Source organism: Antechinus flavipes, chromosome 5, assembly GCF_016432865.1.
Source record: "Antechinus flavipes isolate AdamAnt ecotype Samford, QLD, Australia chromosome 5, AdamAnt_v2, whole genome shotgun sequence".
Lineage (NCBI taxonomy): Eukaryota > Metazoa > Chordata > Mammalia > Dasyuromorphia > Dasyuridae > Antechinus > Antechinus flavipes.
In genome coordinates this window covers 160,499,556-160,526,018 of record NC_067402.1, presented here as the reverse complement: position 1 = coordinate 160,526,018, position 26,463 = coordinate 160,499,556, and the positions used below count along the sequence as shown (strand labels likewise).

Here is a 26,463-nt window from a genome sequence, read left to right as displayed (position 1 = left end):
TCCATTTAGAATTTTCTGTTATTCTGGTACAGTTCTACTTTTTAAAGTATATCAATAAATTTGTCAGAGGTATCATTTCATTTCCTCAGTGGGAACAAGACTTTCAGGACCACTGGGATTTAAAAAAAAAAAAAAAAGCTTCAGACTACAAATGTTTTATAATTTAATGAAGATGCCCAGAAGTTCACCTGAACTTGTGAAAATGCTTTTGATATAAAGTTGAATGAAAAAGTACTTCTTAGGAGGTGGAGCCAAGATGGTAGAGTAATATAAAGAAGTATGGCAAGTTCCTGCCTCTCTCAAAATTCCACTAAACATCTATAAAATTTACCAGACCAAATCCTGATGGGGCAAATCCAAGGAAAAATCACAGTGGGTTATCTATTCAGACCAGTTCAGCACTTTGAAACAGATTTTTGTGGATCCTGGGGAAAGGGTTTGGCCAGCATGGGGACATTTCAGCTCCCAGAGAGCAGCTGGGCTAAAGATTTCATTTTTCCTTCTGTATAAAATGTGAGCCTGATGTCCTCTAAGGTCCACTCCAGTTCAAAGTTTGTGATTCCATAAAATCCAAAGTTACATGTTTGACTATGAAGATGTTCCCCTCGTTGGCTATTTCAAAAGAAGATCCATAACTTCATGTAGAATGTGGGGAAAGATGCTAACTGCCATTTTTGTTGCCCATTACCCAGTCCTGGGTCACAAATCCAGGAAGGCTGAGGAAACTTAATGAGGTTTCATGATCAGGAGTGGTGGCATGAAGCTCAGAAGCAAGCAAGTAGAATTGTGGTAATAATCCATACTGAAACCTGCAGAGGAATCCTGAAGATGTAAAATATAGCCGCCGCCTCCCCCCCCCCAAAAAAAAATCAAAAACAAAAACACTTAAGTTGAAAAAAGATGGAGAAGAAAGTTAATCATTGCACTACCTTATTTCTGTGAGCAAAAAAAGGAACCTAGATATCTTTAAAGAAATCATAAAAGAAAATAGAAGACAAAGTAGAAATACAAAGAATCTAGCATTGACTAATAGAAACTCCAAAATTAAAACTCCCAGGAATACAATAGCCAAAATTGCGATCATACCTCCCAAAAAATAAATAAAAAACCATTGCTAGTAGCTAGAAAAAAATTCAAGAACTGAGGAACCACAATCCAATCCGCTGTGAAAGAGCAGAAAACTTGGAATACAGTATTACAAAAGGTAAAAGATAAAGGCTTACAGCCAAGAATAACTTAATCACCAAAACTTAATATAATGCTAGGGGTCAGGGGAGAGAGAACAGAATTGACCTTTAATGAAATAGAGGAGTTCAAAATATTTCCTAATTAAAAGAGCTTTGAGGTTAAAAACACACAGAAATTAAGAGAAACAAATGAAGAATGAACTTATGTAATAAACCCCAAAGTTTTGCTTATATTCTGTAGTCAAAGAAACTTCCCCCTTGGGAAGTTTGGCTATTTCGAAAGATCTTAAGACCATACCTTCATGTAGAGTGTGGGGAAATATGTAATATAATATGTGCTCCCCTCTGAATCCAATTAGACAAAGTCTGGGAATGGTTAAATAAGTTATATAAACGTGATAGAGTATAATTGTGCTGTAAGAAATAACGAAGCAGATGGTTTCAGGGAAACTTGGGAAGATTTATATGAATTGCTCCAGATTGAAGTAAACAGAACTAGAAATCAGGAATTCTTATCAGTATAATGACCAACTATGATTCTATAGGACTAATGATGAATCCTAACAATAGATGCTCTCTTGATAAGAGCGATGAAGGGACTCAGTACAGAATGCCAATATGCAGATTTGTTTTGCTAGATTATATATGTATTTGTTACAGGTTTTATTTTCTTTAGTCCTTAATTGGGGAGGAGTCCTTAATTGGGGGCAAGAGAGTGTGGGATAGAAGAGTGAGAAGATAGTTTTTCCCTGTTTAAAAAAATATATTTTAATGAGTTTTATCAGTAAAAATGGTTTTTCCATTTAATATTACAGTTTTTGTATTGACTTGCTTTTGATGTGTACTTTTTCTTTATAACAAACTCTTGGCAGCTTTTTTTTTTCTTCTGGTTTTCTTTAACTTTGGAGAAACTTATTACCAGTCTTTGAAAAAATCAATAAGAATTCCTTTAGTTACTAGTTTCCTTGAAAACCTTGGCTTGTTTTCTAAATAGGCTGATTTTGCAGCAATCATTTTACTTCTTAGCATGTTTTTCATTTTCCCTTGTGCTTTGGTGTAATTCATCCTGTTTCTTTGTGGTCTTGGATAATCCTTAAAAAGTATGAATTTAGGGGCAGCTAGATGGTGCAATGGATAGAGCACCAGCCCTGAAGTCAGGAGGACCTGAATTCAAGTCTGTTCACAGATATTTAACACTTCCTAGCTGTGTGACCCCTGGGCAAGTCACTTAATCCCAATGCCTCAGCAAAAAAAAAAAAAAAAAAAAAGTGTGAATTTCTACACGAGTAGCTACTGTAGTGTTTCTGTCATTGGAAAGTTTTTTTTTAAAAAACTACCAAGTTTATTTCCTTGGAGTAATCTCCATCTTTAAAAACACAACCAAAACAAGTAGTGAAGCATGTGTGTGATAAGGAAATCTAACATTTAATCTACAAAAGTGGAAAAACAGCTCAATCTGGTTTCATCTGGTCATGGTCTGACATTTTCTGATTTCTGTAATAAATAACCTTTATCAATTTATAAGTTAAGGTGATGCTTTGCTTTAGCTTTTTAAAACATTCTTTCTCTCATAAACAGATTGTACTACAGGATTTAGATAAAAAAGAAAATGGGCTCCATGATATACTAGCTGTTCTCACCATGAAAAGGTACAAAAATGTGTTTATTGTTTACAAAAAAAATCTTTAAATTTTGAGAATTTCTGTGTTTTATGTTGGTTAGTTTATTTTGTGAAAACTAGGCAAAACCTAATAAGTGTTGAAAATCTTTTGTTCAAGATAGCTAGGTGGCGCAATGGATAAGAAAACCAGGCTAGAAGTCAGGAGGATCTGAGTTCAAATGTGGTCTCAAACACTTAACACTTCTAGCTGTGTGACCCTGGGCAAGTCACTTAACTTCAATTGCCTCAGCAAAAAAAAAAAAAAAATCTTGTTTTTGAGTGGTAATCATTATAATTCCTTAAGCTTTATTTTGTTGCATAAATTATGTTTCTAGTAAATTACAATATATCTTAATTAGAAAAAAACCTAACTTTACATTCAGTTGTACTTTACATTTACTTTTAACCAAAAAAAGTGATCTTTTCTGTTTTCAGAGACCTTATACAATTTCCACTGCTTACTTGTTCAAAAATAGGTTTAATTCTTTTTGGTAGTTGTGGAGTGGCTCCAGGCCCATCTTAGTTTCACAAAATATAAAAATCTTATATCACAGGTTTTCACACAATAACTTTTTATACTATGTAGAAAGGCAGTTACCAAAATGTACCTGACAACCGTAGCAAGCAGCTGTATTTTTCTCACTTGATAAAGCCAGTGCCATAATGAATTTAAAATATGTGGGCTTTCTAAAGATCTGTTCCTAACAAGAATGTACAATCTGATTTATCATGAGTGAATATTTTACATTTAATCATGTAATAGAAAGGACTCTTCCTCCCCTCACCATCCCTGTTTAGTTGCATTGTACTCATTGATTAGACTGAGATATTCTGGCTCATCTTAATTTCACATAAGTTAAACTTAATTTGATATCATAAGTGGCTGTTTTAGCCAAGTAGTTACTGTTTTAGGGGAGAGAAAAAATTTCCACGAAAGTGGAACATTAGATAATCTATTTAAAATTTGGGAAATGAAATGTATATTCCAAATGTAAAAGTCTGCTTCCCTAAAACTAAATTTGCTATAGATTTTTTTTTTTTTTGTGGAAAAATAGTGCCCCCTAAAGTACTTCAAGAATTTCCATGAGTTACAAGTCTGCAATTTTTTTTTTTTTTTTTTTGTAGGGATGGATCTTTACATGTGACGTGCACAGATCAAGGTACTGGAAAATGTGAAGCAATTACTGTTGAAGTGGCATCATAGTACTTTTGAGAAAGCATTTTTTTCATTACTGGAATATCTTATGTCATTTTGTCTTTGTTTAGAAACAATCTTTATATTAAAACATTTTTTAATGAACTACATAATCTGTTTTTATTAAACTAAATTACAAAATATTTTAAAGTGACTTTTAAAAAGGTTTAATGAATTAGACAAAATTGTAATGTAACTTTTTTAAGAGCAAAACTATTCTGAGTGGGTAAGAAATTAGTGTTAAATCTCTCCCCTTTTAAAATTGTCGTTAGAGAAACGTTTGGTTTATACAAGTTGTTACACTGAATGTGTTCCACCAATCAGAGAGAATTCAGTGACCTGTGTTAGGTTTGTTGGACAATTAATGGGAAAATTTATTATTTGTCCAAACTTAAGGTAGGACTCCTCATTACCATGGAGGGCCCAGACTCAGGAGATAATCTAAACATTATCTACTATTCCCCACAAGGAAAATCTAAGCTTTATCAATCAATACCACCACCACCACCATCTTCTATTTAGATTTTCATACAACATTATGCATTTGCTTTTTATTACTGAATTTTATGTAAATGTCTCAAAACATTCATTTTGCTTCCAAAAATGATATCCCTTCCAGCTCTAAATCTAGATTGTGTTTCATGCATGATAGCCAAATGTAAAGGGACTTAAGTAATTTAATAGTGGAGAGTCTGAAGCCCTAGTATTGTATTTTCAGAAATGAACCAAAATTATGAAAGCAGAAAACAAGTATAAATCAAAAAGTTTATTTGAGCAAATACTCATCAACTAACAGAGTTTAACTTTTATATAGTGATTCTGGGGGCTTCTTGAGAAGTATAAAGTTTTTTGGGGGTTTTTTGTGAATAGAACATTGGAAATCCTATATAACTTTCTGTGGAAATACACAGAATCAAATTAGAAAGGAATGCAAATCATTTATCTTTTCAATAGTCAGCAGTATAGTTTTTTGAGTTTTAGAGAAGGATGGACCACTGTCCATAATTCTTTCAGTAGCCTCATATTGACAGACGACATTGTTCTAATTCTATCAAGCCTTCAAATGCTACTATTTTTCCTCAGTGAAGGTCATGGTTACTCAGAGATTGGTCCAACAAATGAAGAAAACACAATACCTATTGCATGCAGCTGGATGAGCAGTTCATTAAATTAGATCATCAGTACCTGAACACATGAACTACTAATTAGACCCAGAAGCAAACAATATAGACTGAATTACTTATGAGTAATTTCACAGAATGTTGTTGCTCCTTGACATATAATCCAAGTTTATAAAACAACCACTTTTCTAGTAATGCTCTACGACTATGAATCATGGTACACAATCAAACTTCCTATGACTCAGAGGTCAATGAATGTATAATAAATAAGCTGCAACATATTACCAGTAATGATCTGTGTAATAGAGACATCAAAGGTATCATCTAGAAAGTATAGTAATAGGAAAGAGGTGGACAGTCATATTGCAAGAGCAAGGGCTACAGAGCATTTTCCACAGCTTTTTGGAATACAACACATTATCCTTATTTTGCATATTAGGAAACTGAAGGCCCAGAAACTAGATGATTTGTCAACCAAATGTACTGTAGCTAGAATATGGATCTTGGGTTTTTTAACTTCTAAGACTATGGCTCATTCTGTTACATCACCTAGGAAAGCTAAAACACAGAGAAATGATTTATTCTTGGTACTTCAAAGATTCAGTGTCATTTCCTGATTAAACTCATTATCCCAATAGCCTTGTTTTGCTACTTGGCCATTTGAATTGTATCTTATCTTGTGTTTGCCCTATGCATATTTGCTTAAATTGGAGGTATTAGGGGGAGAGGGGGAGAAGCAAAGTAGTACATGCCTATTTTAGAAAAATATTTGGTATGTAATCTTAATTTATGGAACAGATTTTAAATTATCAAAGAATACTTCATTTTACAAAATACTGTAGCCCTCGTGTACACTGAAAATCATGCCAATCTTTCTAGTGTTATTTTTTTTTTTTAGAAGACTGGTGACTTCAGAATCAACTATTAAGCACTCTTTTATCCTGGACACTGTTAAGCACTAGGAATATAAATCTAATAATACCTTTTCTCAATCCTGATCATCCTTAATTTCAATAGTAGTTGACATTGAAAAACACCATCTCTTCTGGTGTCTTTCCTTTCTCGGTTTTCATGACGCAGCTTTTATTCTCCTATCTACTCAATTGCCCTTTTCAATCTTTACTCATTCTGCATAACATCAGGCTTCCTAATTCTGGTTGTTCTAAAACTCTTCTCCTGTGCTCACCATCTCTTGTAGTGACTTCATTTTGGTGATGGTATTTTCAATCATCACCTCTAGATCTGTAGAATCAGCCCTAGTCTCTCTCCAGAGTTACTCATGAATCTTCAAATAACTCTTGGACATCTCCCTGATGTTCTGTAGGCATCTCAAATACAACACATCCAAAACTCTCTTTCTCAGCACATTCTCTCCTCTTCTGAACTTTTGTATTACTAGCAAGAGCACCATCCTCCTCCTTATCACTAAGACCTCAGTGAAATGCCTTGACTTCTCCCGCCTACTACTTTCACATAGCATTGCCAAGTCTTATTTTACTTCACATGTCTTATAGATCCTTTTCTTTCTCCTTATGCAGGTACCACCTAAATTCAGGCTCATATTTTGCTGAGACTACTTCAATAGCCTTCTACAGTGTCTCCTTGCCTCAAGTCTCCCCCAACTCCAATCTATCCTCCATTCATCTGCCAGTGGTTTTTCTATACTATATGTCTCCTCATGTATTCTGCCCTCCACTGAATGAAATCCAATAGCTTCCTTTTACTTCTGGAACCAAATATAAAGTCTTTTGTTTGACATTTAAAGCTCTTCATAACAGGCATCCTTCCTACCTTTCCAGCCTTTTTATATTTATTCTCCTCCCCAAATTCTACAATCCATTATACTGACTTCTTTTTATCTCCTCAAACATGACAATCTCCTGTCTTGGCGTTCTTTGCATTGGCTATCTTCCTCTTCAGCTTCCTAGTTTTCTTATTGCCAGACTTAGCTCAAATTCTACCTTTAAAACATAAGCACCCTTAAGAGTAGGGAGAGTTTGGTTTTTGCTTCCTTTCTATCCCCAGAACTTTGTAGAATGCCGGTATCAAATACTTAATATTAGTTAAACCAAAAGTGAAATACTTTTTCCTGAATTTATATTCTAACATATACATATGTTTATACAGAATATATACAAAATGAATACAAGGTAATTTCAGGAGGAAGGACTGGACCTGGGAAAGATTTCCTGCCGAAGCTCTCTCTCTTATGCTAACATTAGAAGAAAATCAGAGGTTCCAAGAGGTGGAGAGAACCAACCAGGCATGGGGGAAAGAGTTTATGCAAAGGTACAAGAAAGGGAAGATAAGAATGTCTTGTAGGAGGAAAAAATACAAAATAGGCAAGTTTGGCTAGGCCATAAAGAAGTATGTAAAGGAGATTAATGTATTAAAAAGATTAGTTAGGAAAGGGCTAGGATATGAAAGTTTAAAATGTCAAACAGCAGGATTTATATTTGCTCCAAGAGGGAATAGAAAGCATTTCAAATTTTCATCAGTTAGTGGGAAACATTAGACCCATACTTACTAAAAATTATTTTGATAGCTAAGGTAGGCAAGCAATGTCAATTAGGAGGCCATCTAAATAAGACAACAGATGAAGAGTCTGAACTAGGATGGTAGCTGTGAACAGAGTGAAGAGCACAAATGTAGAATCAAGAGGCCTTAGTAATTGGCTGTGTGGGATAAGAGGAGTTGAAGATAATGGAGGTTGTTAAACTGGGTGTCTGGAAAGATAGTGGTCTTTTGACAGAAATTGCAAAATTTGATAGTTTAGGATAAGTTTTTGAGGAAAGATAACTTCTCTTTGGGGCACATTTGAGATGTCTTGTTTGATATGCAGTTTGAACCTAGTGGGCAGTCGATGTTAAAGGACTGGAGCTCTGTAGAGCTACTGGGGCTGAATCTATATAGATCAGGAAGTCATTTGTAACAAACATATAAAGTGAACTATGGGCACCAGGGAGGTTACTGAGAGAACCGAGTGAGAAAAGAGGCAAAACTAGACAGCAGCGCATTTTGGAGTGATCCTCAGATATGTATTAGCTGTGTGATCCTGGGCAAGTCACTTGTTTGCCTCAACGTCCAGAGGGATTGTTAGGATCAAATGAACACCAAGTAGACAATCTATAAATGGTATTATGACCAACTTTGTTAATCTGCCTATAGTGAGTGAGCTTGACAGGAGTAGTCTCGTTTGCAGGATCCCACCATCTCCGGGCAATCCCACCTCTCCCCACACGTCAATACACGAGTTTCTCCGGCAAGCACACATTTTGCTCTGTCTTCCACTTTGATGTTCCGGACAGGGTCACTGAACAAGGTTATCTTGGCCGGTTTTGTCTTTCAAATTCTGGCGTACCATTTTGACATTCCATAAGATACCAGAAGAAGTTCTGATGAGTTTTTTCTGCGGCTAATCCTGGAGGCTGGGTAATTGTGGCAAAACCACAGTAATTGAATCTACCAATTCTATTATGAAAGTTAGGTGATAGAATTGATCACATGTTGGATGTCAAGTTTTTTACATTTTTCAGTCTTGCCAAAGGAAAGCTTGTCTAAATCACAGAAACAGTCAAAAAAAAAAAAAAAAAAACAATCTTAAAACAATAGAATAAAAACCTGGGCCTAACTTGAGATTTCTTCCTCAGCGATAGATAATTATCATCTTAGACCTGATTAAGTCAGGGACTTTTGCAAAGCCTAGCCCACAGGAGCTTAAAAGCTCTTGCCCTCTCCTGCGCCCCTCCAAGCTCAGCTCGCACGCACTTCTCCCGGCCCGGGACACGCCGCATCACTCCCGGTCCTCAGCCTCGGAGACCCGGGTCGGCCCGTATCTCGCTGGCTGGGGGAGGGGAACGATCCAAAACTCCTCCTAATCCAGCCCGGGAGAGGGGAGGAGCTCGGGCTTCCCGCCGCGCCTCGGTTGGTCCGCACGCGTGGCCTCGGCCGACCTCCGGGGCCCGCTTCAGCGAGGTGCGGAAGCCCGGACAGAGCGGCAGCGGCCACGGGGTCCTGAGAGCCCGCGCGCTCCACAGCCGGCGCCCGTCAAGCCCTGACGTGTGGGCCTGTCTCCTCCCTCCCCGCTCCCCGCTCCCCGCTCATCGCTCGGAGCCGGGTAAGGGGGCGGGGCCTCGGCCCTCCAGCTGAGCGGTCCGGTCAGACCGCGCCAGTTTGAATGAAGGTTCCACAAGATGGCGGCGGCCGCGGCCGGAGCGCGAGGAGGTGAGGGCTGGAGAGGGACCCTGCCCCCACCCCGCTTCATCTCACCTCCCACTGCCCCAACCGCGCTCCCCGCCCCTGGAGGACCGGGAAGGAGACCTTACTGCCGGGGGGCGGCCCGCCACCCTACGCTCCTGACGCGGTGACTCCAACGTGGGGAGCTGGGCGGGGGGCTGGCCTCTGCGCTGTACTGCTTGCCCCCCGGTCCCTCTACCACCAGCCCCGCTCCCTCCTCTTCCTTGTCCTCTTTCTCCCCACTCTCAGTCCCATCCCGTCCCGTCTGGTCCCGTCCCGTCCGCTTTCCGCGCCGCATGCTGGCGGGAGACTCAGGCGCATGCCGCGAGAACTGAGCCGGGTTGGCGCCTCTACCTCCGCAACCCGCGCCGGGAAGGGTGGGGAGCCGTTTACCGTCGCCTTCCCCGGGCACCAACGTTTCTCGGGCCCCGGAGGCACCGCTGATGAGGCGCCGGCCCCCGAACCCCCCGGGCCCCGCGCTGGGCAGCATTGGCTCCCCAACTGTAACGGAGGTGGGAAAACGGCGGGCGCGAGGTGTGGGGCAGGAGCGGGAGGCGCCTGGCCCCAGGAGCGGGGATTAGTGGTTTGTTAATCCCGGGGCAGGATCCGAAACCTGGTTGGTGGGGAGGCTGCGGTTTGACTTCTTTGTGGTCCTGCAGAACTCAGATGTTTTGGAGTTTAAAAGTTTGTTTGTTTGTCCTGAGAAGGGACCTCGGCCGGGAGTGTGCTCCTGGGATTCTAGAGAGGAAAGAATTGGGGCTGGGGCTGTTAAGAGGGCAGGAGGTTAGGGGAAAGCAGGAACTCAGGGGTTTTTGGCCCTGGGGCTCAGTGACCAGGAGCTGAGAAGAACTGAAGAGCGGGACTCCTCAGTCCTTAGCCCCGGCTGCTTCATTTCTTCCTGGACTGCAAAGAATTAGATACCTAATCTCTTCCCCACCCCCACTCCCGAGGCCCTTTAGAATCAAAACTGAAAAAAATACTAGGAAGGGGATGAAGAACATGAGGAATCTGTTACTTTGGCGTCCTAGAACGTAGTGTGTTGAGTTGCTCCAGGAACACATGGGATTTCTGGAGACAGAATCCATCCATAAACATACTGTAGCTTCTGCAGTTTCAGTTCATCAGGAATGGCAAGCCTTTGTGCGGCATATCCTGTAAACGATTTTTATGGTGTCGATGAAAAACTTAATCTTGTAAATTAGCATCAAAGTTTTCAAAGAAGTTATTTCATTTAAGAGAATACTGTAGTCACACTGCTAGGTGCTCCTGGCTACTATAGATAGTATCCCACGGACAGAAATATGCAATTTTGAGTGCTACGTTTTGTATTAACAGATTGAATGGTACTTTATACATTCTAAGATTAATAGATGTCAAACCTCATTAACACATGACAGTGTAGGTGTACACCTCACTGTACATAATATTTTTGTTTATTTTATGTATTTTGGAAATTAGTCCGGGAGCCCATTCTTTTTTGTGAAAACTTAAGTGATTTTTGGGTATGAGAGACACCTGCTGGTAGGGAAGATCTGGGGGGTAATTGTAGGAGATAGCTGTAATATCCTTCGGTATAGTACGGGGAAATCCCAGACCACGAGTGTAAGTGTGCTCGATCTTACTGGCTTGGAAATATGGAAAGTAAGGACTCTAAATTATTGGTAAAACCTAATCTCTGTAGGCCGATGTCCTACTTGACCCTTTAACAGTGAAAAATCTTAAAATACAGAAGGGGTTAAGTGCCTTGCCCAAAGTTTTATTGCAGAATTGGAAATTAAATTCTGCTCTCCTATTTTAATCCAGTATTCTATTATACCAGATAGACTATGGATTTGAAAGTTGTGTGTGGGAACTGGCTAAATGTTTTGCTCAGGGGAATTTTGAATTACTTTGTAATGCAAAAAATTGGTTTCTGGTATTTTCGTGTTACAATGAAGATCCTGATTGAGGATGTCGGTTCAGACCTTAGTTCTGCCACTTACTCTGCAATATTTGTAACTTTGAGTAAAGCACTTGACATCTTTTGGCTTTAGTTTCCTTATTGGAAAAATTTTTTAAAAAAAGAAAAGAAAAGAGTATATCCCAGCTTCTTAAACTTCTATTTACAACCCTATTATGTATGGTGCGTTGTAACTGAATGTGGGAGTCATGAAATTATGACTAATTATCAGTAATAATATTTGTTTCATTTGCATACCTATTTATGTATCTACTTGCCCAGACTCTTGTAAAAATTTCTTAGGTAAAAAGGAGTCACAAATGGAAAAAGTTATAAGAAGTTCTGTACTAGATGTTCTCTAAAATCTTTTCAAAATCTCATCCTAGGTTGTATTTAGATTTTAGTATATATGTAGTTTTCTTAAAGTGGAACAGATTTGTATAAATTGCAGGCTCATTTGATGGTAATATTACAGCATGGGCAAGAAAAGTGAAAAATTTAAATCTCATAGCCTTCAAAAGTGAGAAAACTATGCCTAATATTGTAATTTGGTATGCGTTTTGATTTTCAGCTTTTTCCATCTGTTGACTAAAACAAAAGAACAACTTATACTTTATTACAAAGCTATACAGTTGGCTTCATTTTAAAATTTCTTATTTCAGTATACTTGTATATCTTTTAATATTTATAATCTGTTCTAACAGTTGGTTAAGGGTCCTATAAATTCCATTAACAAGGTAATTGTGTACATCAATGTAATTACCAACTCAAAAATATTTCTTTATACTGACCATTACAATGGTCCCTGTAATTTTGATGAAGCAAGCAAACAAATTAAAATGTTCATTTAAGGAGCTTGCATAGCCTAATTGATGGGAATTTTTATTGAATGTCATTGGTTGTCATCTAATGGGAATCAATATAAATTATTCAGAAACCTTTAGGTTTTCTCCTGAAGAAAAGTTCATTGATTCACATGTGAGTATTCTTTTATGATGTAGAAATACTGCTAATTGGAGGGTGGGAATGTAAAAACTAAAAAGTATATATTCTTAACTTTAGTATTTCATTAGTGAGGAATCATATTTTCTTATTGTAGCCTGGTGTGTGCCTTGCCTAGCTTCACTTGATACTCTTCAGGAATTATGTAGAAAGGAAAAGCTCACATGTAAATCGATTGGAATCACCAAAAGGAATCTAAATAATTATGAGGTGGAATACTTGTGTGACTACAAGATAGAAAAGGTAAGGCAAATGTATAGTCCTCAATAAAGTTATAATCAGATGTTCAATATTTCATTTTATTTATCATGAAAAGAAACTTTTAACATTTGGAAAAGCAAGACATTTTTTAAAGTTTAGGTTCTAGGCCACAATAGGCCTTATTGTTACCATTGCCAAATGATATTTGTGATTTTTGAAGCACAAAATGTACTTCAACATGAATATATTTTAAAGGTAATTATAGAATACCACAACTAGTTTTTTGACCATCTCTATCTCTGTGTTTTATCCACAGCACATAAATCCCAAATCAGGTGTGTACCTGAAAATTCATACTAATATTAATGTTAATTTCTGAGCATCAGTTCCATATTACCAACTAATTCTACTAGATGTTGCTACATAAATGTTGTATTCTCTCAAACTTAACATATTGAGGACAAAGGCATGGATTCAAGCCCTTGTTACGTACTGACTAGTGTTATGACTTTGCCATGTCACTTCTCTCTGTGAGCCTCAGTTTCCACGTGTGTAAAGTGAGTTAATTAAACTTGATCTCTAAGGCCCAGCTCAGATTCTGTGACTCTATATTTAATAAATTCATTATCATGGGATCTCTTCTATGATATCCCCAACAAGTCTTACTGTCTAGTTTGAAGTTTTTCCCTGGTAGGAAATCCACTTCTTCCTGAAACATCTCATTTCACTTTTGGACAGCTTTAATTGTTAAGAATTTTTCCTTACATAAAATTTGAGTCACATTTCTACAACTTCTATCCATTGCTCCTCATTCTATTACCTTGCCCATGTGACCACCCTTGAAAAAACTGAGAATATCATGTCCCTTCAAGTCTTCTTTTCCCTGTGATAAATATTCCTGTTATCTTTAAATCAATCCTTATGTGACATTGGCTCCATCAACTTGGTTGCCTTCCTCTAGATAAATCTTGATTTATTAGTGCCTTTTCTAAAAGGTGATACCCAGAACTGAATAAAATGTCTTATACGTAGTTCACTCAGGGTAGATTCTTCCCTTTATAAACCATTTATCTACCTCCTTCTAACTTACCTTTATCAATGGCCCTATCATCTTTCCAGATTTCTTTACTTTTCATTCCTTCTATTTCATTAATGGTTAGTCACCAAACCCTATGCTTTTTTCCAAATATATCTTGTATTCCTCCCTTTTCTATTCCCACTCTACTCCTCAGACTCTTCTTTACCCTACAAGAAGACATACTAAAAGAGTCTCTCCAAATTATTCTTTCTTGTACTCTATCCTCCATACTTGAGATTTGTTTTCCAAAAACTTTCCAATTTCATCATGACTCTCAAAAACCTCTTTAATGACTTTCCATTTGCTTAAAGTACAGTTAAAACACCTCTGCCTTGGTGTCATTACAAACCACTCTCCTTAATTTGTTCTCACTATACTTCTACCTTAGCAATGCTCCTGCTTCAATGACATATCATGATATGGTGACAAGTCACCTGGGGTTCTCAAAGATTATATTAACACTGCAAACTTGATTAGGTTTTACTAAGCCTAAGATACTGAATAAAGCTCCAAAAACAACCCATGTTTATTGTCAGAGGAATAATCTAGTTAAATATAGATGCTCATTGCCACCACTTTGCATTTTTCTATTACTACCATTTTCCAAGCAAGACTTAAGTTCACATTTTTATATAATTCATGGGCTAACTGTAATAAAAGGTTCATGTAAAATGCAAACTGGTACTCTTAATGTAAGATGCCTGACTTCCAATGAATTGATGTACAACACTGAAGAAACCAAGTCACATCTATTTAACATTCATGCTATAAACTAAACTTGAAAACAAATTGCAACTAAATGGAAAGTGGGTCACAGGTTCCACTCATAAAGAAATTGATGAAGTTAGTTTGATTGTTCATCCAAAAACAGTAAGAAATATTTTATGGTATAATCACCATGCCCTACAGTACTCATGTGGTGAACTTGCAAGGTCATTGTGAGAAAGATAGTGACAAAAAAAAAAAAAAAAAGAAAGATAGTGACAGCTTTTATGCTTTGTTGAAGATGGAAATAAATTTAATAAAGAATTTGACAACATCCTCCAAACCAAGTCATCATATATACATTGATATACACTGACCTTTATGGGAATGTGGGCTCAGAGGAAGACAGTGAAAATACTGGAAAATATGGTTCAGGAAATGAGAAATTAGTCCCAAAACTTGTAAACTGCTTGAATGAGTTATTCTTGGAACTAATACATTCTTAGAAGAGAATGATAATAGGGTATATAAAGAATACTACTAAATTATCACAAAAAATGAATTTGACTCTTAATGGGAAATGACTAATTATAAATATCAGAATTATTTCACTATGTGTATATTCAGAACAAAGAGCAAAATTACCATGTAAGTAGAAGAAAGGAAAAAGGCCCGGTGTAATTACAGCAGCCCCAATATGAAGTATTTCAGCAAGCTGTTAACTGAAGAATGGGAACGGAATAAAAGTAAGGCTATTGACTGATTAGAGAAATGTCTTAAGATAAATCTGACCAATGTGAGAGTTGCCTCAAGGAGTTCAAAAGAGTCCTAAAATCATCTTACCAGATAACATTTGTGTTCTTGTCAAGTTAAGAAATACAGTAGACCAAAACATCACCAGGTTAGAGAGTACAGGTTCATTTGGAAAACATTAAGGAGGTAGGTTAGTAAAAGTAATTGTTTTGCAAAACAGTGTAGACCGGGTTCCTCAAACTTTTTAAATAGGGGGCCAGTTCACTGTCCCTCAGACTGTTGGAGGGCCGGACTATAGTAAAAACAAAAACTTTGTTTTGTGGGCCTTTAAATAAAGAAACTTAATAGCCCTGGGTGAGGGGGATAATCGTCCTCAGCTGCTGCATCTGGCCTGTGGGCAGTAGTTTGAGGACCCCTGGTGTAGACAGTGAGTAGAAAAGAAATAAGCACACACTAAACTCATTAAGATAGCCATCATTCCAAGAACAATGATAAAACTGCAGTGAAGAACAAAATAGATTAGAAATCTATTCTGTGATGAAATTGTCTAGGATCTAGACTACATTAAAAAAAAAATCCTTCTCATTTCAGGGATCAATGAGTAACACCATCTCTCAACACAAAATCACCACCAGTGTACCAAATAATTATTGGGGGGAGGGAGGAAGAGTATTCTTTTTCCAAATTTTTTTTCCCCCAATTCATTTCCCTGGTTTCTTGTGACTCCATATCCATCCCGAACAGTGACAGTGATTAAATCTACCTCTTTCAGATTTGCAAAAAGGCAAATTTAAACTGGAGTAAAATTCTTAATAATCAAAAAATATGCAAAGATGGAATAGGAATTAATGGGTTTCCCTACTCTAGAAGCATTTCACCAAAGACCTACTTAGCAAGTTATGTTATGAAGAAGATTCTTGCTTAGGTATGGTTTGGAATAGATATGCTTTCCAACTGTAGGATTCTGTGATTAACACACCCAGTGATTGCTGTCACCTTCTGTGTCTTTCAAGGATACACTTAGCCGTTTCTGAATAGCTTAGGGGATAAGTAATTTTTTGGCAGCAGTTAGTCCTTACAGCTTCCTATATACAACTTTTTTGCTTTATGGGGCTGGTATTCTCAAAATTATGCATTCATCCAGAAAATCGTTAAATATGAACATAAAAAAGAAATTGAAATGATTTCTGCCCTCAAGGAGATTACATTCTATCCAGAGAAACAACACATACCTGTATAAATATGTACAAAATCTCTATAAAGTTAAAACAAGGTAATTTGAAGGGCATGCAAAGAAGCACTAGCTTAGATGGGAAAGGGGAAGGTGCCAAGAAGAGCTTCAGGTAGTATTTGGTGTTTGAAATGCAAATGAAAATCAAATAAAATTTGAGGCTAGAAGCAATCAACCACTGTAATCTCTTGAGCAGAGGAGAGATTTCGGCCCTTGTTTTGGGAAGATCTTTGACAACTATGTAAAGTATTATGGAAGATAATGGAGCCAAGGAGAACAAGTATCATAGAGATAACTGCAGTGGCCCTCAACTTACCAAATTCTTTTGACTATGAAGCAAGAAACAGAGAAAAGTGTCCCCTTGTATCATGGAGACTGCCTCATGCAAAGTCCAAATGGAAGACAGAGTGTGTATTTGTAGTTGCCATTATGCTGATTATAACAAACTCTAGAATGCTACACAGTTCATTTCAGTGTCACAAGTATTAAGTGCCTGATATTTGCAAAGCACTATGCCAGGTGCTGGAGATAGGAGAAAAGCAAAGAATTGTTTCAGCCACACAGGAAAAACTAAATGGATGAACAATACTTATTGCTCCGATTACATTAGGTAATTAAATAGCCAGCCCATTGCATTACCTTACCAACACCTAAATCTTAGATAAGTACTGCAATTAAATATATCTGAATCCAGAATTGAAATCCAGAAATGAAAAATGCAGCTTTTGGGATAACTCCTGTTTCTTGATGCTAAAGTTCATTTATTTCTAACACTGACATTCTCTCGATGAGACTGTATGGTGGTGAATAAACTTAGAATCAAAAACCAAAGATGACCTATACAACAATGGAAAGATATAGATAATAAACCACAGCATATTGCCAACATTGTTATCCAGGTAGAAACAGTTATAAAAGATATTAAGAGCATGCATGCCTAGAAAAGGAGATAGGTTAACTGGTTAGTGAGATCCTGCATTTTAGACTGATATATAAAATATACAAAATAATAAAAAGACCTAGAGAAAAAGCCTTTAGTACCTTGACTTTATCCTGTCTCTTATCTTCTTTCCCCTCGCCCAGGATTTATGCAAAGATTTATTTGATTTGATTTAATTCTAGAAGAGACCTTAGAAATTGTTTATTCTAATTCCCATCATTTTACAAAGAAGGAAACTTGAGACCCAGAAAGGATGACTTGGACAAAGCCACAAATGGCAGGAATTATCAAATTATAATTTTTTTAAAAAAAAATTAAATGGCTGTATAAAAATACTGTATGTTGGATATAAAAAGACAAAAATGACAAAAGTCCCTCAGGAATAGACAAGGCTCAGCAGGGATAAGATGGCATGAATATATTGAAAGTTGCAATTGTGGAAAGAGTATCCATACTGATAATATAGATTTATGAAGTAAGTACCTGTTAATCCTAACTCTATCATATAAATCCTTTTTTCTAGCCAGGGTCATTTTCTCTCCCTCTGCAACATACCATATTGCAAGTTTATGTTCTTACTCTTTTTATTTCCTATTCAATATTACTACTATTAATATTACTTATCCCAGTGGTTCCAGTCTACATTTATTGTCCATTTGTTGCATTCCTTGAAGACAGTTATGTACTCCCCCCCCCTACTTTCCACATAAGTCTTTTTATAGATAAAACATTACTTTGTTTCTTTCAACTGGTCCTCGTTTGTCGTGAACTTGAGGCTTTCACTTCCTCATTGACCTCCTCTCATGTCCTTTGTAAAATATTGGCATTCAGATATAGTCTGACCCAAAGCATAGTATATCAGGAAAGTATCTCTGTTGGATAATACTTGTCATATGTCAGGATGACAGTAATCCCTCAATGCAGAGTTCAACAAATATCCACTGAAGACTTAGTGTGCATTATCAGTTTTAGAATAATTAGCATACAGAAATAAAGGTGTGAATAATAATGATTCAGATGTTATTTGATTCTTGCAATTCCTCAAGGTCTTTTTTTTTTTTTTGATCATCAATTATCATACCATAGGTAACAGTAATATTCACACTAAACTATAAGTCAAGGGATCATTGAGAATTTTTCTTAAAATTCTTCACAATACCACATGATAAAACATCTCTCTCTTGACCAAAACTTGGATAAAGGTGTCAGTTTTTCAAGTCCCTTGTGAAGTCTGAACATTGAGCCAGAAAAGCCCAATCTGAAACACCCTTCTTTTCTTTTCTTTTTTTTTTTTTTTTTTTTTACCTTTTTAAAAAATCTTGAATATTTGCTAGGTTGGTTTTTGTTCACGTGGTCTAGCATAAAACTGCTTTGCAAACTTTATAACAGAGTTTTAAAGATATTATTGGACCTTTTTGTCACATTAAAAATTCAGCAACATTTGGTTTGAAAACATGGGGAGAATTTTCATATTTTGTGTAACATCCCTTAGTTTTAATGCTCTTTAGACTGATGTCAAAACAATGATAATGGGTATGTGTTATCTCCCTTTATAGTCTATAGGGTCCTTGGAAGAAGGCATTAAGTCTTGTTAATCCTTTTATATTTTAAACTCTTTTTATACCTCCTTATCCCCCAACTTTGTCCATAATAGGCACTCACTGTTTGTTGAATTGAATTTGGAAACCTTATAGCTTAATGTACATCTTCTTTTGTATTTTAAGGATATGGAATATTACCTTGTAAAATGGAAAGGATGGCCAGAAACTACAAATACTTGGGAACCTTCGAGAAATCTCAAATGTCCATTACTTCTTGAACAATTTTATAATGACCAACGTGATTATTTGTCTCAGCTAAAGCAAGGCAAAGCAGTAATGTTGAAAAATGATATCAAAAGTTTGAAGCCTGCTATTGCTGAGTATGTTGTAAAGAAGGCTAAACAAAGGGTAGCTCTGCAGAGATGGCAAGAAGAGCTTAACAGAAAAAAGAACCATAAAGGAATGATCTTTGTTGAAAATACTGTTGATCTGGAAGGTCCACCTTTAGACTTTTACTACATTAATGAATACAAACCTGCTCCTGGAATCAATTTAACAAATGAAGCCATAGTTGGTTGTATGTGCACAGATTGCTTCTTTGAGAAGTGCTGCCCTGCAGAAGCTGGAGTTCATTTGGCTTACAATAAAAAAAGGCAGATAAAAATTCAACCTGGCACTCCTATCTATGAGTGCAACTCGCGGTGTAAATGTGGGCCTGATTGCCCCAATAGGATTGTTCAGAAAGGTACACCGTATTCACTTTGCATCTTTAGAACTAGCAATGGCTGTGGCTGGGGAGTGAAAACCCTTGTGAAAATTAAAAGAATGAGTTTTGTCATGGAATATGTTGGAGAGGTACGTTCAACTACTTAGACTGTAATGAATAATATGTATACGAGATTGTGACCTTTTTTGAAAAGAGTCTTTCTTCAAAGGACTTGTTTCTTTGTTAATAAATTATTTTGTTTTTTTGAATAACATTTAAGTGTCTGTCCTGGCTGGTATATTTTGTGACTGATATTTGCAAAGATTTACATATATATATTTTGGTTTTTACATCAGGAGTGCTATGGTATTTTTAATAAAATATAAATTTTAAAACTCCTGATAAATTTGGTGCCTCATTGTGGCATGGAGGTAACCATAAGATGTATACTAATGGAACACAAGTTTGGTAAATTGTACTAAGCTGAGAAGCTTCAAGTGTAGGCCTAATGATAGACAAATATGTCTATTCAAGAACCAGTCTTAAGTCAGGATAAGCTCATCACTTATCTGGTTGCCTGGTAATGAATTTTTTAGCTACAGCAGCTCCTGAAAGACCCATTCATTAAGTTGTAAAGGGGTTGCAATCTGCATTGGTGGAGGAAAGTACCACATCAATGAAATTACAGGTGCTTAAAGTATTGGAGTAGATAAATTCCAAGACAAAAGTATTAATAGAAATACTATGACATCTAGAAGTAATACTATTTTCAATATTTTAAATTCTAATAACTACCTTTCAGTGAGGTACCAAGTACTAACTTGCTGTGAAACAGTGAATTTAAAGGAAGATGGTAGAAGTCCAGAACTTGTGTTCCCATAGCTCACTTTGAATTGCAAACATTTCCCTACTGACATGCAAAGAATTAAACTGCATTACTATGTTAATAAATCCTAGCTGCAGAGATATTTGGTTGTGGTTGTATATCTGATCATATTCAATCCTATTTCAATTTTAAAATTGGTCATGGTGATAGTAGACCTAATATTTTCTTCCAGAGATGACAAAGCTTAATCTCACTTTGATTTGAGTCATTGTGAGCTGCCTGATTTTGTCAATTTTAAGTTACTCTTTAGTGTATTTGAACTTTTGAGATCTTTTTCCTATTTTATTTACTATGCTTTAGAAATTTGGGGTTTGTAGCTAATTGAGTAAATAAAAAGGCAGAACTATAGAAAATGGGGTTTTTTTGGCTTTTTAGTCAAATCTTTGTAAAAACTTATAAAATTGAATTTTGTTAATATTGTATACTGCAAATTGAACTAAACTAATATTTTGTATTTCAAGTAAGGTTTATTTTGTAATCATATTCAAAGATTATTAAAGGGGAAAAGAGCATTTTGGGTATATAAGAGGTTTCAGGGTGCTTTCTATTTAAAGGGAAGAATAGCTAAGTAAAATTTACAAACATCTTCCTTTAAAACTATATCTTTTTTTCTGAAGTCATTTTTATAAAATCCTTTTTTTTTTATCTCCCAAATTTCTCTACTTCCAGCTGGCTTCTTTCAGAAAGAATATGTTTAAATGATTGGCAATCATGGTGATTTCAGAGTATCTAGTATATGTGTAAACATTTTTAGGTTACATCTACTATATATTGTTGATGTACTGTTAATGCCAACAGCTTATTTCCTTGGTTTCAGCAGTAAGATCACTTCTGACTTTTTACAATTATTTTGCAAAATTATGGATTTTTCTTTTAGTTCAGCAATAGTTATATAATATATTAGTTTTTCTTTATAGGTTATCACAAGTGAAGAAGCTGAGAGACGGGGGCAGCTCTATGATAATAAAGGAATCACATATCTCTTTGATCTGGACTATGAATCTGATGAATTCACAGTGGATGCAGCTCGATATGGAAATGTGTCTCATTTTGTGAATCATAGTGTAAGAAGTATCATTTCAAGCATAAACAGGACTTTTTAAAATAAGAGGGCCAAGAATTTCACCTTTAAAAATCTTGGGTTTTTTTTTTTTTTTTTTTTTTTTTTTTTATCAACTTACCATTTTGGCTTAAAACTACTCAGTCCCTTAAAATAAGGTTTTAAGATGAGGTAATCACTCATACAGTGTTTTGTATTTCCAGAGTTCTTTTTTAACATTTTCACTTCTTCCACATAGCTTCCTTGTTAAGTTATTTTATTATTGCTGTTTTAAATAGATAGCAAGTAACATTACAAAATATGCCAAATTATTAGTTCAGGTATAATTAGTTTATGAAAAATGTTGGAAATTCTTCCAAATTCACTACTTCACCCATTTTAAGGTAAATTTTGTTTAGTGATGAATTTAAGATCCATCAAATTAAATACTAATATAACCAATGTCTGACAGAGTCCTATGTTAATGTTTCATTTTGTTGTGGTAAAACTATGTTCTAAAAGGCTATATGTCAGCAGAAACAAAGTCTGACATTCCAACTTTGTAGGGACCAACTTTTGGTCAAGTTTCTATCTTCATCAGTGGGAGAGGTTACTAATGAAATCATGAATCTTTTGGAACTATTAAGTAAAATTCTAGTTTTGTTCACTAAACAAAACATAAGCTTTGCCCTGTCTTCCATATAGCTTAATAATTTAAGTGTGGGGAAGGCAATGGGTTCCTAAGCTTTGTCTTGGAGCACTGAGACACCCTGAAACCTTAAATTTAGGCTTAGACCTTTATCCATGTAAAAAGCAATTAAATATTAAAAGGAATTTAAAAACAAGGCCCTGGGAAATTAAAATTTTCACGTGGCATTTGTCTGGCTTAAATCGGATGTTTCTGCATCTATAACAATGATCATATAATTTTAATGTTTCTTTTTTAGTGTGATCCAAATCTTCAGGTGTTCAACGTTTTCATTGATAACCTTGATACTCGTCTTCCTCGAATAGCACTGTTTTCCACAAGAACAATACATCCTGGAGAAGAGCTTACTTTTGATTATCAAATGAAAGGTATGATGATTTTATTATGGATTAATTGTGGTAAACAATTGTGGGTATAGAATAGACTCAGACTTGGATAGGACCTTTCTTTATATTTAGGTCTTCCCTTAACATTTTGTTGCTGAAAAAATTTAAGCTAAATTAATTTATCCATGGTCATACAGGTGATAAATCATGAGAGCAGGACTAAAGTGTAGGACTTTTGATTCAGTTTGATATATTTTCTATTATATGCAGCTGTTCTGGATATCACCTCTATACTAATGAATTTGTTATATTTAAACAAAAAACTTTAAAATAAGGAAATTTTATTCTTTCTCTAATATTTCTTATCCAAAATACAGTTATTTAATTCTTTTGAAAATGTTGTAAAATATTTTTGTTGTGATCTCATAAGACTAAAAGTTACTAAAAAAAAAAAAAAAAAACTACATGCAAACTTTGTATCCAAAGCTCTTCTTAAACTTAAACATTTTAGCAGTTAAAGATTATTTATTTTTAGTATTTTTCTTTAGAATTAATTTCCTAACATTTTTATGTACAATTTAAACTTGTTCTGTGTCCTCATAAGGTTGTACATTAATGATTTTTGTAGAATTCAGTCATTTTCCCTTCAATTTCCATTACTCCAGATGGCCATTCCTATTGGAAAAAATTTGATTCCATACTGTGAAATCGATTTCTTATTTTGTTTGCATTTAATTTGGTTATCCTACCCTGCAGAAAACTAATTTTTGTGATCTTAATTTCATTGAATTATGCCACATAACTCCAATATTTGCTTATTAATTAATAACTGAAAAATATTGAGTACATAATCCTTAAGAAAAGAATGTCTATTGATTTTTTTAATGGTTCTTTTACAGTCTTGAAGCTGTTTCTGTCCTCTGGTTAGTTATGTAAATAGGCTACTAATTACGCTTATTGATTCAACTGCTAAATATTCAAAATGTATGTTAGAATAGTTTTTAGATTTAATAATAAAGAATTCCGTATTACAATTACCAACTCTCTTTTTTCCTGTGTTTTTCCCCCCACATATTCAGGTTCTGGAGATATATCTTCAGAGTCTATTGACCTCAGCCCAGCCAAAAAGAGGGTCAGAACTGTGTGCAAGTGTGGATCTGTGTCTTGCAGAGGTTACCTCAACTAAATTTTCAGGATATAGGTCTAAAGATAAATGTCATGGTTCTTTTTGTTTGTTTTTTTACTTAAATCCCATCTTAGAAAATGAATTTTTTTTATATTTAAGTATTTGGGATATTTTTATATATGCTAAATCAAGGTTGTTATGCCTCATGTTTTCTTAATTTACAATTCATTTCAAAACCACATTAGCCAAAGACCTTACTGATGCTTATTAATGTGAAAGGGTAAACACAGGGTCACAAGAGTAGATCTTACACAGACTAGTCAAGTATATCAGTGCTTAATAGTTGAATGTCAAGCCCATTAGGAAAATAAAACTACTTAAGGATTAGGGTTTTTGTTCATTCAACAAACATTTATTAAGCACTAATTGTGCATGGCACTATGCTAAGCACTGGGAAAAATAAAAAGTTTGGAGAAGATACCATCCCTGCCCCCTTGGAGCTTACATACTTAAGTTTAGTTATGAAAATGCTGCTTTTGAATGTGTAAGTGTTATCAGTTTAGGACTAACATTCAATTTGTTGAGAAATATAGTTAGTTTATTTAATTTGGACAATGTAAAAAAAGTTCTATTTTTGTTAATGTAATTTATATGACATCCTTATTCACCTGCTTAACAGTCATACATACTGTGTATGTACTTATTGAAAATAGGTGATATCAAATTTTATACTTTTTTTTTCTAATTTTTATTAAAACAAATTGACAAGTTACTGATCCTAATGTTTGCTAAGGTGTAAAATTAAATGTAAAACAATAGAATTTAAATATCTTGATTTCATAGTTTAGAGAAGTTTGTAGCATATAAGGTATATTTCTTCTGCTTTTACAAGTGGTTCTTAAACTTTTTTCATAGAGAACAATTAATTCTTTTAAAAAGTACTGAATGGCTGGCCATCATAATTATGTGGGAGGAAAAGAGTGGGGTTTGGGACCAAAGGGAAAGTTTCTATCCACTAATATTGCAGCATCAAAGCCCTTTGCAGCACTCCTCAGAAGAACAGATTTACATCCTGAAACCCCTCATAACTCCACTGAAAATTGCAAGACCCTGTTTGAGAACTACTGATCTGTATACTATAACCAGATGTCACCTAAAGTATTTTGTGTATTTCCATATTTGCTAATGTTTCATAATAAGAAAATTTTTCTAATACATTAGTATTACATCTTTATTCAGACAAGTTTTAATGTACATGCTTTGTTAAACCTATAGTATTTTTATATTTTCTACAGGCTATTCTTTTAAAAAGTGATATATATTTTAGACTGACATTCTGTACATGAATCTTTTCAAAATGTGATCATGAAAGCTAAGTTTGGCCTGGCCAAGAATAGTTTATTGTAGTAGTTCTAAATTATGGGGCTAGAATTAAAACTGTAAAGATAAAAATAGGATAATTTTATCACATGGGAACCTAAAAGTTGAATAATTTTTCAGCTGCATTTTTCTGGTTCTGGGATTGATTCATTTTGAATTCTAAACACGGTGTTCAACATGAGACAAATGGTACAAAAGAAATTTAGTTCACTGCATTCCTAGTCATGTCTGCCCAAGCCTCTCTTCCTTGACTACAGTGACCCAAAAATTGACTGGGATAAAAACACAACAAAAAAGCAAGTTAACATTCATTTGCCCCTGTATGACACAGAATCTATTTAGGGAAACTCTGCTACTCATTTGTGAAATCACTCTTTGTTAAGAAGTGTGCAGTTAGCCATACAGCAAACAGTTGTTGCATTAAAAAATTTTCATTATACTTTAGGTTATTTATATTTATGAACTTGAAACCAGACTTAAAGCATTTATGAAATGGCTAACTTGAAAAGGACTTTTTGTGTGTCTGCTTACAAATCATTTATGTGTCTTTAGTCAATAGTGACAAACTGGCTTCACAGACTTATGCTTAGGGTGCTATTTATTGGATAAATCCTGGAGGGGATGAAGGAGTTATGTCCCTTTCCTTTCAAAGATGTAATTTTAAATAATTGTTAATGCATTTTTATTTTTAAAGACGTTAAATGGTTCGTGAGATCTTACCTCTTCGTTTTAAAAGCAAAATTTGTGGATAAACTGGGACAAAAAGTGACATGAAGTCAGCAAATCTTCATGATTAGAAGTATGTGAGCTCCATTATATTGTCATCAAGACCAGAATTTATTATGCAGCCAAACAAATGTAGTAACACTGTTTAAACAAAATAACTGTGCTTTCTTGCCATTTTAAATAGTGATTTGTGTTTACCATTTAGCTACCCACCATATAATTGGCAGATACCTAAGGAATTTGATATTTTTCAAATTTAAATGATTTTCAAATGTAAGAGTTTGATCAAGTTTAAATTAAATTAATGTACAGGTTATACTAACTCCATTGTTTTCAGTGTATGTAAATGGAACTGTGTTAGAAATACACAGTTGGTAATCTCAGGAATGTTTTTTTTTTAATAGATATGCAAATTTTAGTTTGTATTTAGTGATTCTTAAAGCATTTTTTCCATAGTTTTTGACAAAATAAATTTAATTTAGTTTGGATTCTGATGTTGTTCAGTAAATCTCTGCTTACCATGGAATATCATTGTTTCTGTTTAAGCTCCTTATTTTATTGATCCCTGAGCCAGGCAGAAAATCACTGATCTTTCTGACCATACTGAGACTAGATTTTATAAATGTAGCTGATTTAACCAGGGACTTGATGTCTTGGTTTTGTTTTTAAAAGCAAGTTATGATTTCTTTGTTTAAATTCATATTTCTTTTACTGGCTATTTTAAAGACTTGAGTCACAGGATTATGGATTTTAGGATCATGGATTTAAAGCTAGAA

At 35.3% G+C, this 26,463-nt stretch overlaps 2 protein-coding genes across 2 annotated transcripts in view; both read left to right on the top strand.

Annotated features, from left to right (window-relative positions):
- The window catches only part of HSPA14 (heat shock protein family A (Hsp70) member 14), a 32,751-nt gene extending 28,596 nt beyond the window's left edge, over window positions 1-4,155 (top strand). Inside the window, exons 13-14 of the mRNA XM_051962089.1 lie at window positions 2,766-2,836; window positions 3,973-4,155. Of these exons, the coding sequence (XP_051818049.1) occupies window positions 2,766-2,836; window positions 3,973-4,051 (150 nt within the window). The 3' untranslated portion in view covers window positions 4,052-4,155. The remainder of the gene's footprint in view (window positions 1-2,765; window positions 2,837-3,972) is intronic.
- A 3,075-nt stretch (window positions 4,156-7,230) lies between these two features.
- SUV39H2 (SUV39H2 histone lysine methyltransferase) lies at window positions 7,231-26,175 on the top strand. Its single transcript, XM_051962092.1, has 6 exons — window positions 7,231-9,387; window positions 12,438-12,583; window positions 18,973-19,644; window positions 21,299-21,445; window positions 22,368-22,497; window positions 23,535-26,175. Exons 1-6 carry the CDS (start codon window positions 9,357-9,359, stop codon window positions 23,639-23,641), a joined length of 1,233 nt encoding a protein of 410 aa, XP_051818052.1. The 5' UTR covers window positions 7,231-9,356; the 3' UTR covers window positions 23,642-26,175.
- Window positions 26,176-26,463: the final 288 nt, after the last annotated feature.